A 14395-nucleotide genomic window follows, 5' to 3' on the forward strand; every position below is an offset into this window, starting at 1 on the left:
ATTTATTCGTGGGCTTATGAAGATTGATTCCCTTCCATAAAAGTCGTCGAACATTCAACATTTGAAATTATCTGCTCACGAATTATGGATTTGTAGCCATCAAGGGCAGAATTTGAATAAGTGTGGGAAAACGTTCTCATTTGAGAAGAAGAAGAAACTAAATCTATGTGCGCTAATATTGAACGTCAAAAAAATGAACAATTAAAACATCTATCGTAAACATCTGTTTTTGAAAGTATAGTTTGATTTGTATTGTTACCATATTTCCATAATGCTAGGATGTTTCCAGATCAGATTGTCGTAGATCCATTAAACTGATAATAGTGTTATAGTAGTTTCAGAGTAGGTGAGCTGGATGCACGGAAGAGGTATATCATAATGTACTAAAGGCTTACTTGATTAGATTGGAATGAGAGTGCTCCTTTCTTTCACATTACATTACAATGTGCAAATCATTAAATTGAATTAGATAATAATTTGTCACATAACCTTTTGTGATGATATATAATTGATAGAAAAAGCTTCTCTATATCATTTCTTACTTCCTTGCTCTATGAGGGAAACTGTAAACTATGTTGATGATTTCCCAAGTTTCGGATAGACACGTTAAGTCGTCGGTCCCGGCTGCCTAAAAAGCATTCATTGGGTCAAAGGCACTGGAATTGATCAGTTGCGACCTGAAAACTCTGACACCAGACATGATCCACACAGGTCACTCGATATTTTTATTATTATTATTTGGCTAGTCAAGTTCAAAGGTGATGGTGAACCTTCAGCTCGAATCTGTTTTTAATCCATGTTGTATGTGGTATTGATTCCTCACAGCACTAAAGAAATTGAGGTTTATAAATTGGATGTATTGTAATTTGTAAAATATTCTCTCTATACCATTAGCACAATACACAATTAACCTACATTTTTATTCTTAATACAATAAACACAAAACACACCATTGCATAAACAGGTTTACTAGCTATTATGTGGGCATACAGTCGAATTGAAGTCGAGAGAAAGGAACGAACTAGTTGAACATTGCGATAAAGCACTTGAACTTTTTATCTGTTTCAATGGGAGCTATTAGCTATTAGGCAGTGATTTTATTGGGGCGATAAAAGTGGAGTGTAACATTAGTGAAATGTCGCGCGCGTCTTTTTGTTGCTGATTTCGGTTGCTAGGCCGATTCTTGCGTAAGGCTCGAGACACTGTGCATTCTACACAACGAGGACTTTTGCACTTGTTCAGAGAGAGGGCCACAGCCTGTCGAATTGTAAGGCGAACATTAATTATACCGGGAGCGGAGTATATAGCTCAACTACTATAGTAATAGGAGTAGTTGAGGGTGTTGCATAACAGTCATCCATCAGGGGACCGACGGAAGGCGTCTTCGCTAGTGTGGTGGTCCTCAACTGCCGCACTGGTTGATGTAACGTGCAAGGAAGTGACGCTTTGAGCCGGCAGTAAGCCACTGCAATGATAGCAGCAGCAGCAGCATCAGAAGCGCCAAGTCTCCAAATTAAGCGGACAGCGCCTGTCTTATCTCACTAATTGGTTGGAACCTTTTCACACCTCATTATCCTAGTTTAACCTACCACCTCGTTACAGCGCGCTTCCATTGCCTGAAATTTGAAGTAGCTTGATTTCTGGTATGCTAGAATGAATTAAGTGATTGGAAGGGAAATGGAATATGCAATTAATCGTGATGAGAAACTAGTATGGAAAATTTGTGGTGAAAATGAGATAGTTGGGAGAAGGGAGGAATGAATTATGGGTTATTGAAGAAATCAACTTCCATACAAATTTGGAAGAAAGATGACAACGGGATGAGTGAAACAAAAACTAACAAACCCTAGTAGTTATTGAGGCTCATGGGAGTGAATATTCGATATAGTTTATATATATATAAATGTTTGAAAAAGGGTACTATGTTATTATCTATAATACATTGAGTAATGTATTTTACTTTGTTTAATGTTTAGTGATTTATGTTTCTATGGGGAATAACTAGGTTACAACTGTTCTTACACCTTGATTAGTAGCTGATATGTTTTGTTTTTTGTGTTATATTCTATTATGATGTATTCTTTTACTTTGTACTGTTCTCTTTACGAACTTACAGCTAACGCACAAGTCTGACTTTGCTGGCTGTGCCAAAGATTTATTATAATATACATTTACCTTATAATTTACATTTACATTTGTTTGTTTTAGGGCATAAAAGTCAAGATGGACGAACAGGGCAGCATCCTGGTGAAGCGCGTGTCCAAGTGCAACGTGTACGTGAAGAGCACGGCGACTGCGGCCAGCGACGAGACAAGCATCGGCGGCGACGTCCTCAAGCTGCCTTTTTTCAGGCGTTATTGCACTGGCGGCGGAAGAGTCGGCAGGGTAATAAGCTCTCCGATGGCTGTTTATCAGCTGATTGGGTTGACGTTCGGTAATCAGCTGATCATCAGCCAATTGGAGAGCTTCCTGCCCTGCAAACTCGTCCGCCAATAATGCAAGAACGCCTGAATAAATGCTTCATGTAGCTTGGCCCAAATCACTCCGAATGAATGCATGTTGAGTGCCGTGCTTTGGGTTTTTCCATCAGCAGGGTTTAATTTGAAAGCACCAAAATCATTTTTCGATGCGCCGATTTACCTGAACCAGAAGGTCTGTTAATCTTGCAGCATCATTCCTTTGATTACTCATGCTCAAACCTAGAGTTTATGTTGAGGGAAACAATCGGAATGAATATTGAAATATGCTGTTGAAACTATGTCTAATTTTGAACCTGTTGCTTAGCAAGTCAGGACCTGGTTTACTACAAAATATTATTGAAATTTCTCCAACTGTAGGGAATCTCAAATTTCTCAGATTACTCAATTTGTTAGGGAATGAAAAATTTCCACTCGTATGTGAGCCTCATCTCATTGAAACAAGCTGCTAAACGAGCCGCAACATCTAACCGAATTTAAACGGAAAGGAAATTAATAGGCGAATAACAATGTGACATAATAATAACCATTTTGTAGATTTCTTTTATAGTTGTCTTGTCTTGATCTCATGTACTTCACAAAAGGGAAAGTTCATCCTCATTGAAAACTTGAGCCACACCCTAAATGCCTGACTTCTTCATATTCGATTCGTAACTCAAACTTGAATGAATAATACGACTCAATTACTATGCGCCCAGATCAGAGATGCATCAGTATTTCTTTGTTCCATAAATAAGCTTGACGTTAGGTGAAGGACTACTCATATCACTCTATAAAAGGCTTTTGCTTCATTCACTAAGAATGGCTCATAATTCGACTCTATGGATGGAGTAATCTTCAAAATTACTCTCAGCTCACAGCTTTGGCGAGAGTCTCGAATCAAAAATAGTTCCTACAGTGCACTTTGTACAGTAGAAAGATAGTCTGATCTTCATAGAAGAATGGTTTTTCCATGCTACTAGACTACTATTCATTGATCCTCTTTCTTCATCACCATGAATGTTTGTGCTACCATTCATCATAGATTGATATTCTCATACTATAATAATTTGTGTATTTGTCTATAGGAAAATATTTCATCATGGGTGTTTTCCATAGTGACAGAAATATGCCCCTTATTTTTCACAAGACGTTCATTTCATAATAGAGTACAAAGCACAATTCAAATGTTTGGAAAAATTCAAGTAAATTCAAGTATTCTTTAAATTGGACCTGAATAGCTCTGACATCATACGTTACCTGAGCCAGCAAGATCGCTTGATATCTGTTCATTCAAATGCTGGCCTACACCAGAAAATCTAAAACTCCAAGACTACATCATCCAAACAGATTTTTTGTTAAAAATTTATTTAATAAATTACTATTCAATTGAGAATACTTAATCAATTGAAATTAGTTTAAGCAGCTGGGTCCCATCCCATCTTTAATCAATCTAAAATAACTCACTACGAAATCAATGTAACATTTCATTATTAGACTCCTCAATCAACAAATTTATGTTTTATTCTAATACTCTTGTTAGATTCTTCGACTTGTAAATTGAAAATCACCCCATCCAGCCTGGCAGTGTTTCTTGAGTGCAGCTGGTATATTTTAGCATAAGTTGGCAAGGTTCAGCACAGACAGTTGGCGAAAAGTAACAGAGTTGAGGAACATGGTACACACGAACCAACTAATTATGCAAGCGACAGAGTCAGTTCGGCCATGACTGTAAATTAGAAACGAAAGTGTTGCTGCTTCCTTTAATTGCAAGCATTAATCTACTGGAGGACAGCAGCTCTTGTTAGCAGACTACACACTCGTCCGTCCTTTCAACACGTGAATTCATTTTTATTCCCGCCAAGTCAGCCAAAACAAGACTTGGAAATATTTCTGACGCTGTTCTTCAAGTGGAAACTTATGTTGCTTAATGTGTGACGTGTTATCACTATGCTCACAATTTATGTGCCGTGTAGTTTATGGAATCATCTGCTGCAATACTAGCCAAGGTGGTGAGAAACGCTGTTCCTCAGCGAAAACTTGAGAGATTTGTCATTTGTTCAGAGTTTATTTCATTCTGAAAATATTCTGATAGATAACAAAGGTCATCATCTATCCATTTGAATATGAATTTCATACGTTATTGATGTTAATGGATTCTTTATTCAATGGTATATTTGAATATTATGTCAAGGAGCAGATGAATACAAATAGTGGATTTTTATCAACATTGAATAAGAGTTCAAAATTTAATGAAAATTCTCGGGGTTATAATATTATTATGTTATTGATCGTAACATACATTGATCATAAATTGTAGCAACATAGATGAATTGAGAATCAATGAAATGAGAAATTATGAATGGCTCGATTTCTGAGGAATAGTTTACATCGTTCCAATGTTGATATGGGAACATCAACATTTCTACATCAGCCTCTCAGCGTCACATATTGAAAATTGGGAAGATTGAGTTCCAGTCATAATTCATAAAATACTATTTGTTCTGAATAATCTTTATTGATCTATTTAGCTTATTTTTTCAAAGAAACAAATCATTTCCCTATATAACTTACGTCTAATATCCTGTATCCAATTCATGCTGAAAATACAATGAAGAATATTACGAAAAGTAATGTCTCTGATTCTCTTGATAACAATTATTTATAGGAAGTTACCTCATGATATTTGATTTTTGAGAGAATTGTGAATACATTTCTTGAGACTAATAGAAAATTTCCATCTGCAGTGGTAAATATTGGTCAGTGTATATAAATAGGGATGCCCACCCCTTCTAAATCCATGGGTCCCTCCCCCTGATATTATTTTGTGATTTTGAGCCCGCGAGCCAACAATTTCGAGTCAGCGTTCAACCCCTCACCTTCACCTGTGGACACTCATGATATAAAAATTGGATAGGCTAGTGGTTGATGGTGAATGAGTATTCCACTTGTTGGATCTTGGCTGGTAGTAGCCACAATCTCTGACTTTTCTGTTGCTTGTTGCAGGTGTTCGACATGAAGAAGTTCGAGGCGAACCTGGCGCGTGAGCTGCGACGCGCCTACCCGGACCGACGCCGCCTGGAGTGGCAATGCCTCAGCGCCATCACATTCGTCAAGTCGGAGAGCGAACTGCTCGACTGCCCCATTTGGGTGCTCATCGTCAACGTCGTCGCTATGGACAAGCTCAAATCCAAACTGCCACCAAGTACGTTCACACAATTGCAACTTTGAATCATTTTGTAGATATGAATGAATGAATGATCTCGTGTAAATTTACAACTGTTGTGAATGCAGGCCTCAAACCATTGGTCAATGACCGTCAGGATATATTTGTAGATATCAGTCATTTTCAAACTCATAAATCATATTTAGCGTGGTCATACATACAAAAGGTCCGCTTCCTCTTCATGTGGCTACTGTCCTAGAAGCAGTACGCATGAACGTTAACTTATCTATTTATATAAATTTTCATAAGAAATAATCATAAATATCTCCACGGAACAACAGTACCTACACTATTATGTGTACAAGCTGGGAGTCAAATTGTCACCAAGTAGGTTCACGGATTTGAAAATCTAGTTTACTCTTAGATTTCTCTAAAAGTTCCCGGAATTTCACATCAGTCATATTGCTGTATCAAATTTGTGATAATGGCTCAGTAATATCATAGAGAAACAATAGTTTGAGTAAGATATCCCATGGTATAGGGATTTATGTCACTACTTTCACAGTTATCTCAAGTCGATAGTCATCCACGTATTTCTTTCCCAAAAAGGTATGTGACGCTGGTAGTCTCTCATACTGTGCCGTTCATACACTCTCACCCGGCCAAAACAGTAGAAATCTTCGATAATCAATAGTAATCGACTTGAGATAACAGTAAAAGTTGCGACATAAACGCCCTATGGGATATCTACTTACGCTATTGTTTCTCTATGGTAATATTATATAATTTAATGATATTTGTGTAGTATTATTATATTTTAGTTATATCTTATATAGAGATTTATTAGATTCTTATATTTTATCGATGTTATCAGATCATGACCATAATTCCAATTCCGAAGTTTGTATTTCTCTCTTATTGTCCTCTCTCCTTGTTTATTATTCTTCACATATTGATTGGAGAGATTGTTAATAACACTCAAATATGATTTTTTTTGGAAGTACACAATCTCTGAAGAATATTATATCATTAATCAATTTATTCTACTCCTACTCTAAAGAAACTATAATGTCCCATTATAGAATCCACTCTGAATTGCTGGTTAAAATATAGCCTACGGTAATAGAATACTACGAGTGATAAGAGTAGTAGTCTATGGTGAGTAAATTTATATATTCTTCTGATATCCAATTTGGAAAAGCTGCATCGACTGGAAAATCTCAGTTAAGCTATTGAATTCCAAGTCTACGTATTTGAGCACTATCAGCTCCAAGGCATTGAATTCTCAGAAAAATTAAAACACCACCTAATTTCAGGTGTAATTCCATTATTGCTTCCGATAATAATCATGCATTACACCTACATTTTGTATCTTTTCATTGGTTTTGTACTTCTAAATTAAAAATCGTCACGATCTAATGCTAGGTAATGGAGTTTGATGATCCTTCATTAGCTTGTTTTGTTATGTGCATTCAGTTTCCATTATGAGTACTCAACAGGCTTGCTAGCCAAATTACAAGTTTGATAGTGGAATTACACTGCATAATCAGTAGCGTTAATTTGTCAGACAGCGAGTCATTATCGTAATAAGTTTTACGCTTCCTACAAGCGCCGAGCACCCATTAGAAACACTTGAGGCTACTTATCTTTTGTCCACTTTGGAACACGCTCTGTCCATTCAAAACCTACATGGAAACTGAAGTCTGCATAAAAATCAGACCCCGTTAAATTGTCTTCACTTTACCTTATCGTATACCCGTACAATACTGTCTGTTGGACAAACTTTATTATCACTCCCAACAACATATGTTCTGACAAGATAGGTGTTGTGTTTCCACAACACTGCTTTTGCAGCTTTTAACATGGCACCAGAGTAGGTGTTACAATATGTGAACGTACTGAGATCTATTTGCGAAACAAGGTGTGATAAAGATGTTCGTCGTAGGTTGTACGTTAGTGAAGAGTTTCGCTAGGTCTAAATCCAACTATAGTGTTTCCAGATAAGGATGATCAGCTATCAGAGTTATTCGAGCCCTTAGATCGTGGAATTCCTGTGGAATATACTCAGCTATGAGTTATACAAGTTATAAGAGTATTACACTACACAAGAAACCTTTGTTTTACGTAGAGCATGATGTATCAAGAGTAGGCTATCAGTGACCTATATCAAGAGATAGGACATAGAAGGATTATCCAGTAATAAATTTATACAAATCATAAAACTTAATCTCGGAATTGTCACATTAAGGGAATTTCTTGTGTAAATCGAATTGCCGTGGAAACCATGGTGATGAAAGCCTTTACGTGGATAAAATCTATCAAGCCCAGTGATTATAGAATGTACATTTAATACTCACTGATCAATCCATAAATAATTTCACATATACATAAAAAATCGTATTCAATATTCATTGATGTAAATATGATACATACAATGATTTTGAATGAAAAATGCTCAACTGTACTGTTTTTCAATCTGAATATCACAAAGTGCTCCAGTAAATTTTTTTTGGTTAGACAAAAATAATTGTACTAATATTTTGATGTAGCATTTTAGCCGACATTTAAATTTTCTTCAGGCCTAGTTGAGTTGGCTGATTTTTTTTTTAATCAAATTGTGATATTCCTAAAATGATTACTAGAATAAAAACTCACACAATCCAAAAAACAGCCTTTGGAATCCTCCTACAATACAATACATTTGTATTTGGGGGTATATTTCATACGAATTCATCGTAGCCTACAAGCATTTCTTAAAAGACAATCCGAGAATTTTATTGCCCTATAAAGAATGAAATATGCGATATTTCCTCTACAAAGTCCCAGTCCAATAGCCTTCTCCAAGTCAATATTGGATGTTTTATTTTGTTCAATGTTTTTCTTTTTCATTTGGAAGTGTGGGAATATGGAGGCGCCAGGTCGGCAGCATGCCTTCACACAAGCTTTTGTTCGTAACTATTGTCAATGAAGATTAAGGTCAATTGTGTGCAGTAGGCATTCAAAGCAAATGCAAAAAGATCGGGGCTATTTAGGTTATTTTGTCGTCGGTGTAAAAGGATAGTCACAAAGCTAATTTAAGGACGCAAATTGAACGAGTGCTATTCCATTGAGCAATTAGCGGGTGCGTGAAATGGAAAAGAAAGAGAATGGAAAGTCATTAGATAGAAGTGAGCGAGACAGAAACATCCATTCATAGCTCGGCTTACAATGATTAGCTGATGACAATGACTGCAGATAGATTGCGTTCAAGATCCAATCATTCCCGTCTTCGAGAAAATAGTGGACAACGTCCCTCTACCATCCCTCAAGCTGTCAACTTTTGTCACTTACGAACTTCTCACAACTTGAATGGAACCATAAAATAAACTCATATGACAGAATTTCGTCTGAAAATTGAATTGGTATTGTATCAATCTTAATCGATATAACCTGACAAAAGAATGCTCAATGGAAATAGAGACAAAAATATCATACTCTTCATGAATCAATCAAATTTCCTATAAATCAACAACAAAAATAGAATTTCGATGTGAACTTCATCCATCTACAACTTTATTATTCCATTAGAAATATTTTGTTAGAAAACCATTGTAAGATCAATCCACCAGCAACATTTTCTTGCTGGAGTGTTCCTGTTCAAAATGCTCAATATTATTGAACTTTCACATCTGAAAAAACTATAATGTAAGCAATAATAAAGATACAATAAATAATGAAATGTTGATAGTTTCAGTAGTTTCAGATATTTCACTCGAGTTATTGAGAAAATCAATTACGATAATGATTCTGTTTTATTTGCCATAAAGACGAATCCATGACAAGATTGCATAAAGTACTTTATAACGTGATGTCGATGAATAACAACGGTACATGAGATTTAGAACGGAAACTCTACTGGGATTCTAAACATTTATTTAACAATGATTTTATTGATTATGAAACTGTAAAAATGAATGGAAATGAAGTTTTGGAGCTCTGACAATGACATTACCACGGTTCTCACATCTTGCTCTAGTGGATTCATGCTACAAGAATAGTTGCCAACATCATTAGTAAAGATGTACCATAGATATGTGGCTAATGAACTATTCTCAGCCACCTGCAATGAACACGTTCGATGATCACTAATAAAATGAGCACGACAATCAACCATTCATTGTAACTGAATCACAGAATGATTGAATCAATTGCCCGCTCATAGTTTGAATGCAGGCTGTCAAACAAAAGGGTTGATTGAATTTCGTGTGAGGTCCATCAACCAAAACTTCATAGGACTGTTGCATTTTGAGTTACTGTCATACATTTGTATGGCATTTCTAATATAGGTTTTCATATTGAGCATTGTCAATACTAGATAGAAAACTACTTCAGTAATAACTGCTGCAGACTTGCCATTCCTGCAGAGTGTGATGATGTTATTCAAGAGAAAATTCAGCCATGAATTTCTTCTGTGGTTTAATGAACTTTAAAAAGTAACATTTTTCTCAGTTCTATTAATTTCAAGAAGGATTAAAAAATGAAGTTACATTTTCTCAAACTATATTATACAGAGTGCAAAGGCTAAAAATAAACTTTCTACTCATGATTTTTTCCAAGTTTTTCGATTTGTATATCATCAAGCTATCAAAATGAAAAAGTTTTCTCAGGAAAAAATTTTTTTTCCGATCATTACTTTTTGAGATAAGAGCGACTGAAGTTTGAATTTTTGGGACAGAACATTTCAAATTCGGTACAATATAAATCCATGAGATTTTGAGGATGGATTCTTCGTGGTATTGTTGATCTAGTAAAACAAAAATTTCCTGAAAATATGAATTTTTGGGAAAGTTATTCAATTTACCAAAAATAACTCAACTAAAAGTTATTTTCTGTTATTTATAGTAAATTGGATAACTATCTTAAAAATTGATATTTTTGTTTCACTAGATCAACAATACCATGAAGAATAAATCCTCTAAATATCATGGATTTATCTCTTACCGAATTTGAAATGTTCTGTCCCAAAAATTTAATCTTTAGGCGCTCATATCTCAAAAATAAATGATCAGAGAAAAAATGTTTTCTCAAGAAAACTTTTTCATTTTGATAGCTTAATGATATGCAAATCAAAAAACTTTGAAAAATATCACGAGAAAAAAGTTTATTTTTAGCTTTTGCACAGCCTTAAATACATTGATATTGGAAAAATCTGGTGTGGTGCACTCACACAACTTTCCTTGCCGTTATGAAATTTGATCAACTGACGCTAGTGTTACCGCGAATCTCAAGTCTACTTTTCTACGATCTGAGCCAGCTGGTTGCAGGACAATAGCGCTGCAGACACACGAAGTCTGCTATCTATTCATAGTGAATGATTTAATAGAATCAACAGTTGCTAACAGTTTGCAAAAATTGAATAATCTTATTCTCTATAATTTCGAGCTTATTTTCAAATTTAGGTGAAAATACTACTGAATATTAATTGTGGAGATATTTATGCTCAATCTTTTCCACTTGAAATTCTTTGTTTAAATTGTATCTGAAGCCTGATAATTGGGAATCTAAAATCAAACTTTGCATAGATGATGCAGTGCTCCTGAAATTTTCACAGATATGGGACTTGTGGCAGATGATAGACCTTATCAATGACTTTCCTGGGTATTATGAATTTGATCAAAATCGTTGGAGCCGTTTTCGAGAAAATCGCGAAAACCCATGTTTTTTACAACATTTTAGCCATTTTAGCCCACATTTTGAATTGCATTTGATCGAAATTGTTCGTGTCGGATCCTTATAGTGTAAGGACCTTAAGCTCCGAATTTCAAGTCATTCCGTTAATTGGGAGATGAGATATCGTGTACACAGACGCACATACACTCATACACACACACACACACACCACACACACACACACCACACACACACACACACACACCACACACACACACACACACATACAGACCAATACCCAAAAACCACTTTCTTGGACTCAGGGAACCTTGAAACGTATAGAAATGTAGAAATTGGGGTACCTTAATCTTTTTCGGAAAGCAATACTTTCCTTACCTATGGTAATAGGGCAAGGAAAGTAAAAATTGTTGTAAAGTAAAAAAAAAAAGTAGATTTCAACTCAGATCAGCAATATGCGGTATATATTTACCACTGATGTGAATAAAAATAATCCATTTTCAAATTTGAATACGAAATGATTAAATTGATACAGGAAAATTTAATTAATTGATACGTAAACGTTATCAACGTTAACGATAATTGCTTGATCTTGATGCAACTGTTTATAATAGGCTAGCTGAATTTCATTACAGATTATTAACAGCCTACAATGCTCGAATTCTTTGGAAATACATGTGCAAAAAAATTTTCGGTTGCCCCAATTGACATATTTTTCCAAAACAAAGTTCCAAGTCAAATTCTCTGCTTTTCCCAAGAAGGTGTCACAGTGACAAGCTAATTCAGTTTCAGACTGTCACAGTTCCCATAGAAGCTCTTCTGCCTTTAATTTTCTTTTTGTGCCCGGTTCGCATGATCACTGTGACAAAATGCGAGTCGAAATGTGACCCATCTTCCCAGCTCCTAGTCGGTGACCATCTGCACATTTTCGTGATCGCGTTCAACAGCGGATGTAGTTCTCACTCAAAGACTCACCGAACTAGACAACTCACCGATTTTCTCGTTTTTCCATTTCGATTGACAGAGTTGAAGGATGAGCAGAGAGCTCCACTGATTGACCGACAGAGTCGGCCAATGACAAAGCACATTACACGCTTTTCTCATTTAGCACGTTCTCCATTTCGGAAGCATTCGAGGGGAAAATGGGCTGAATGAATGCCATCGAGCCCACAAGCCTGCAAGTTGCCTCAAGAAACAATGAACGTATTCCAATTCATGATTTTTTACTCTCTAACATGGAGAAAATGTATACCGATACAAACCATGTTCGTGTTTTGCAGCGGTATATATGTGCTATGTCTCTACCAAGTTAGGCAGCACTAACATAGATTATCCATTATCACTTTCATTTTTAAAATGTCGAGTATCTTTCTCATATGGAAGACGCCTGTTAAAAACTGTGAGGTCATTGATTCATACATCAGATCATCACTCACGATATCAATCATCATTAATAGATTCACAATAATAGATCAGTATCAATTTTAGAACATTAATAGATGAGTATTATCACATTATTTATCACTCTAGTGATCCCATCGATCCCGATTCATAAAGTATCCTTTATCAACTCACCACCTTTCAGTCAATCCTATTATGAAAGCTACTTACTAACTTTGATCTCTTATTCACATTGTCTTCACAATCTAAACCAATATTTTCAATCTTCATTATCTTTCTTCACAACCTAAACCAATATTTTCAATCTTCATTATCTTTCTTTTGTGTTTAGGATGAATATTATTAGTATAAGCTTGAGAGTTTCCATACTTTTATTTTCCCACATTTAATTCTACGAATATTAAGTTATTATTGAGGGAGAATGCCAAAGCCTTCTGTATGATTTAATTACACTTGTATTTGATTGGAATACAAATAAAAAATCTTACAATATTGATTTGCATACGATATTTCTAATTCCTTCTTATTTTCTCCCAAATAAAACTTAATTTGCTGGGGCTAGACCAAGCGAGCATGAGTTGGAGCACGAGTTCTGAAGCATAAGACACTTAGAAACAGCCCGACATTATGAGAAGCATGATATAAAATTATGTATCCAAAAGTGTATGAATCCAATGTTGGTTCTCATGTCTTAAGAGCTTTTAAACTGGCCTTATCCAGATTTTTATTAAATCCTTTCTTAGAATAAGCATCCGCTTATTTTGTCTCCCAGCCTTAGTAGTCTCAATTTAATAATTTCTATATGTTTGATCTTTTCTGTATCCAGTGAAACCCCTCATTCTCACAGTCATTATTTGTTTGTGTTTCAGTGAAGAGAAACCCAGTTGACATCAGAAACCGACCGCGCATTCCGATTCCGGACGAGGACCCGTACAGCATAGCGGGCAACGGGGGCGGCAGCTCAGGCAGCTCTGGAGGCGGTGGAGGCGGTATGCAGCTGCAACATGGCCCACAGATGATGCGTCGCAGCGACAAGCCACCCAAACTGCCGCCCCGCGAGAATGGGTCCAATCCATACCCGCACGATATACCAAAGGTCAGCTACAACAACAATCTGCAATTAAACTGTGCTCGTACTGGTTCAGTGTATTGAAAATCGATAATGATACTAAAGATAAAAATTCAAATTTCTCTGCATTTTACATTTCAATATTTTGTATAAAAAAGCTGTAAATCCTTCAAAAAATACCTTTGTATCGTGGATGTCATGATACAGAATTCACAAAGATTTAAGAATGAACTTAGATTTAGAAAATTATAAGTGTAAATAATTATGAAATTATAGAGATTTTATTATTATCCTGCATAAAGAATAAAGACAAAATATATTCTTCAATTCCACTTTTCATTACGAACAGCTTGTTAATGATTCAGAATGCTATGTCGTGATTCAAGTGATTGGAAAGAGAAAAAGAGATGTACTTTCTATAAACTGGAATGATATTTCTAAATGTGTAATCTCTCCAAAATGATAACTGCATTAAAAGAATAAGTATGGTATATATACCTATATACCTATGTAATTACCCACAAAAGCAGTGCGAAATCAGTGGTAAATAATATTGTATGAGTATAATCATGTGAACAAGAATAATGTATTTGGATTTGTCTTCAAAATAGCAGTTATAATCGGAGGATATAATGC

At 35.6% G+C, this 14395-nt stretch overlaps 1 protein-coding gene across 1 annotated transcript in view; it reads left to right on the forward strand.

Annotated features, from left to right (window-relative positions):
- The window catches only part of LOC111043775, a 176658-nt gene that overhangs the window by 157235 nt on the left and 5028 nt on the right, over positions 1–14395 (forward strand). Inside the window, exons 7-9 of the mRNA XM_039445326.1 lie at positions 2209–2385; positions 5463–5661; positions 13560–13786. Of these exons, the coding sequence (XP_039301260.1) occupies positions 2209–2385; positions 5463–5661; positions 13560–13786 (603 nt within the window). The remainder of the gene's footprint in view (positions 1–2208; positions 2386–5462; positions 5662–13559; positions 13787–14395) is intronic.

This window comes from Nilaparvata lugens, chromosome 1 (assembly GCF_014356525.2).
Source record: "Nilaparvata lugens isolate BPH chromosome 1, ASM1435652v1, whole genome shotgun sequence".
In the NCBI taxonomy this organism is placed as follows: domain Eukaryota; kingdom Metazoa; phylum Arthropoda; class Insecta; order Hemiptera; family Delphacidae; genus Nilaparvata; species Nilaparvata lugens.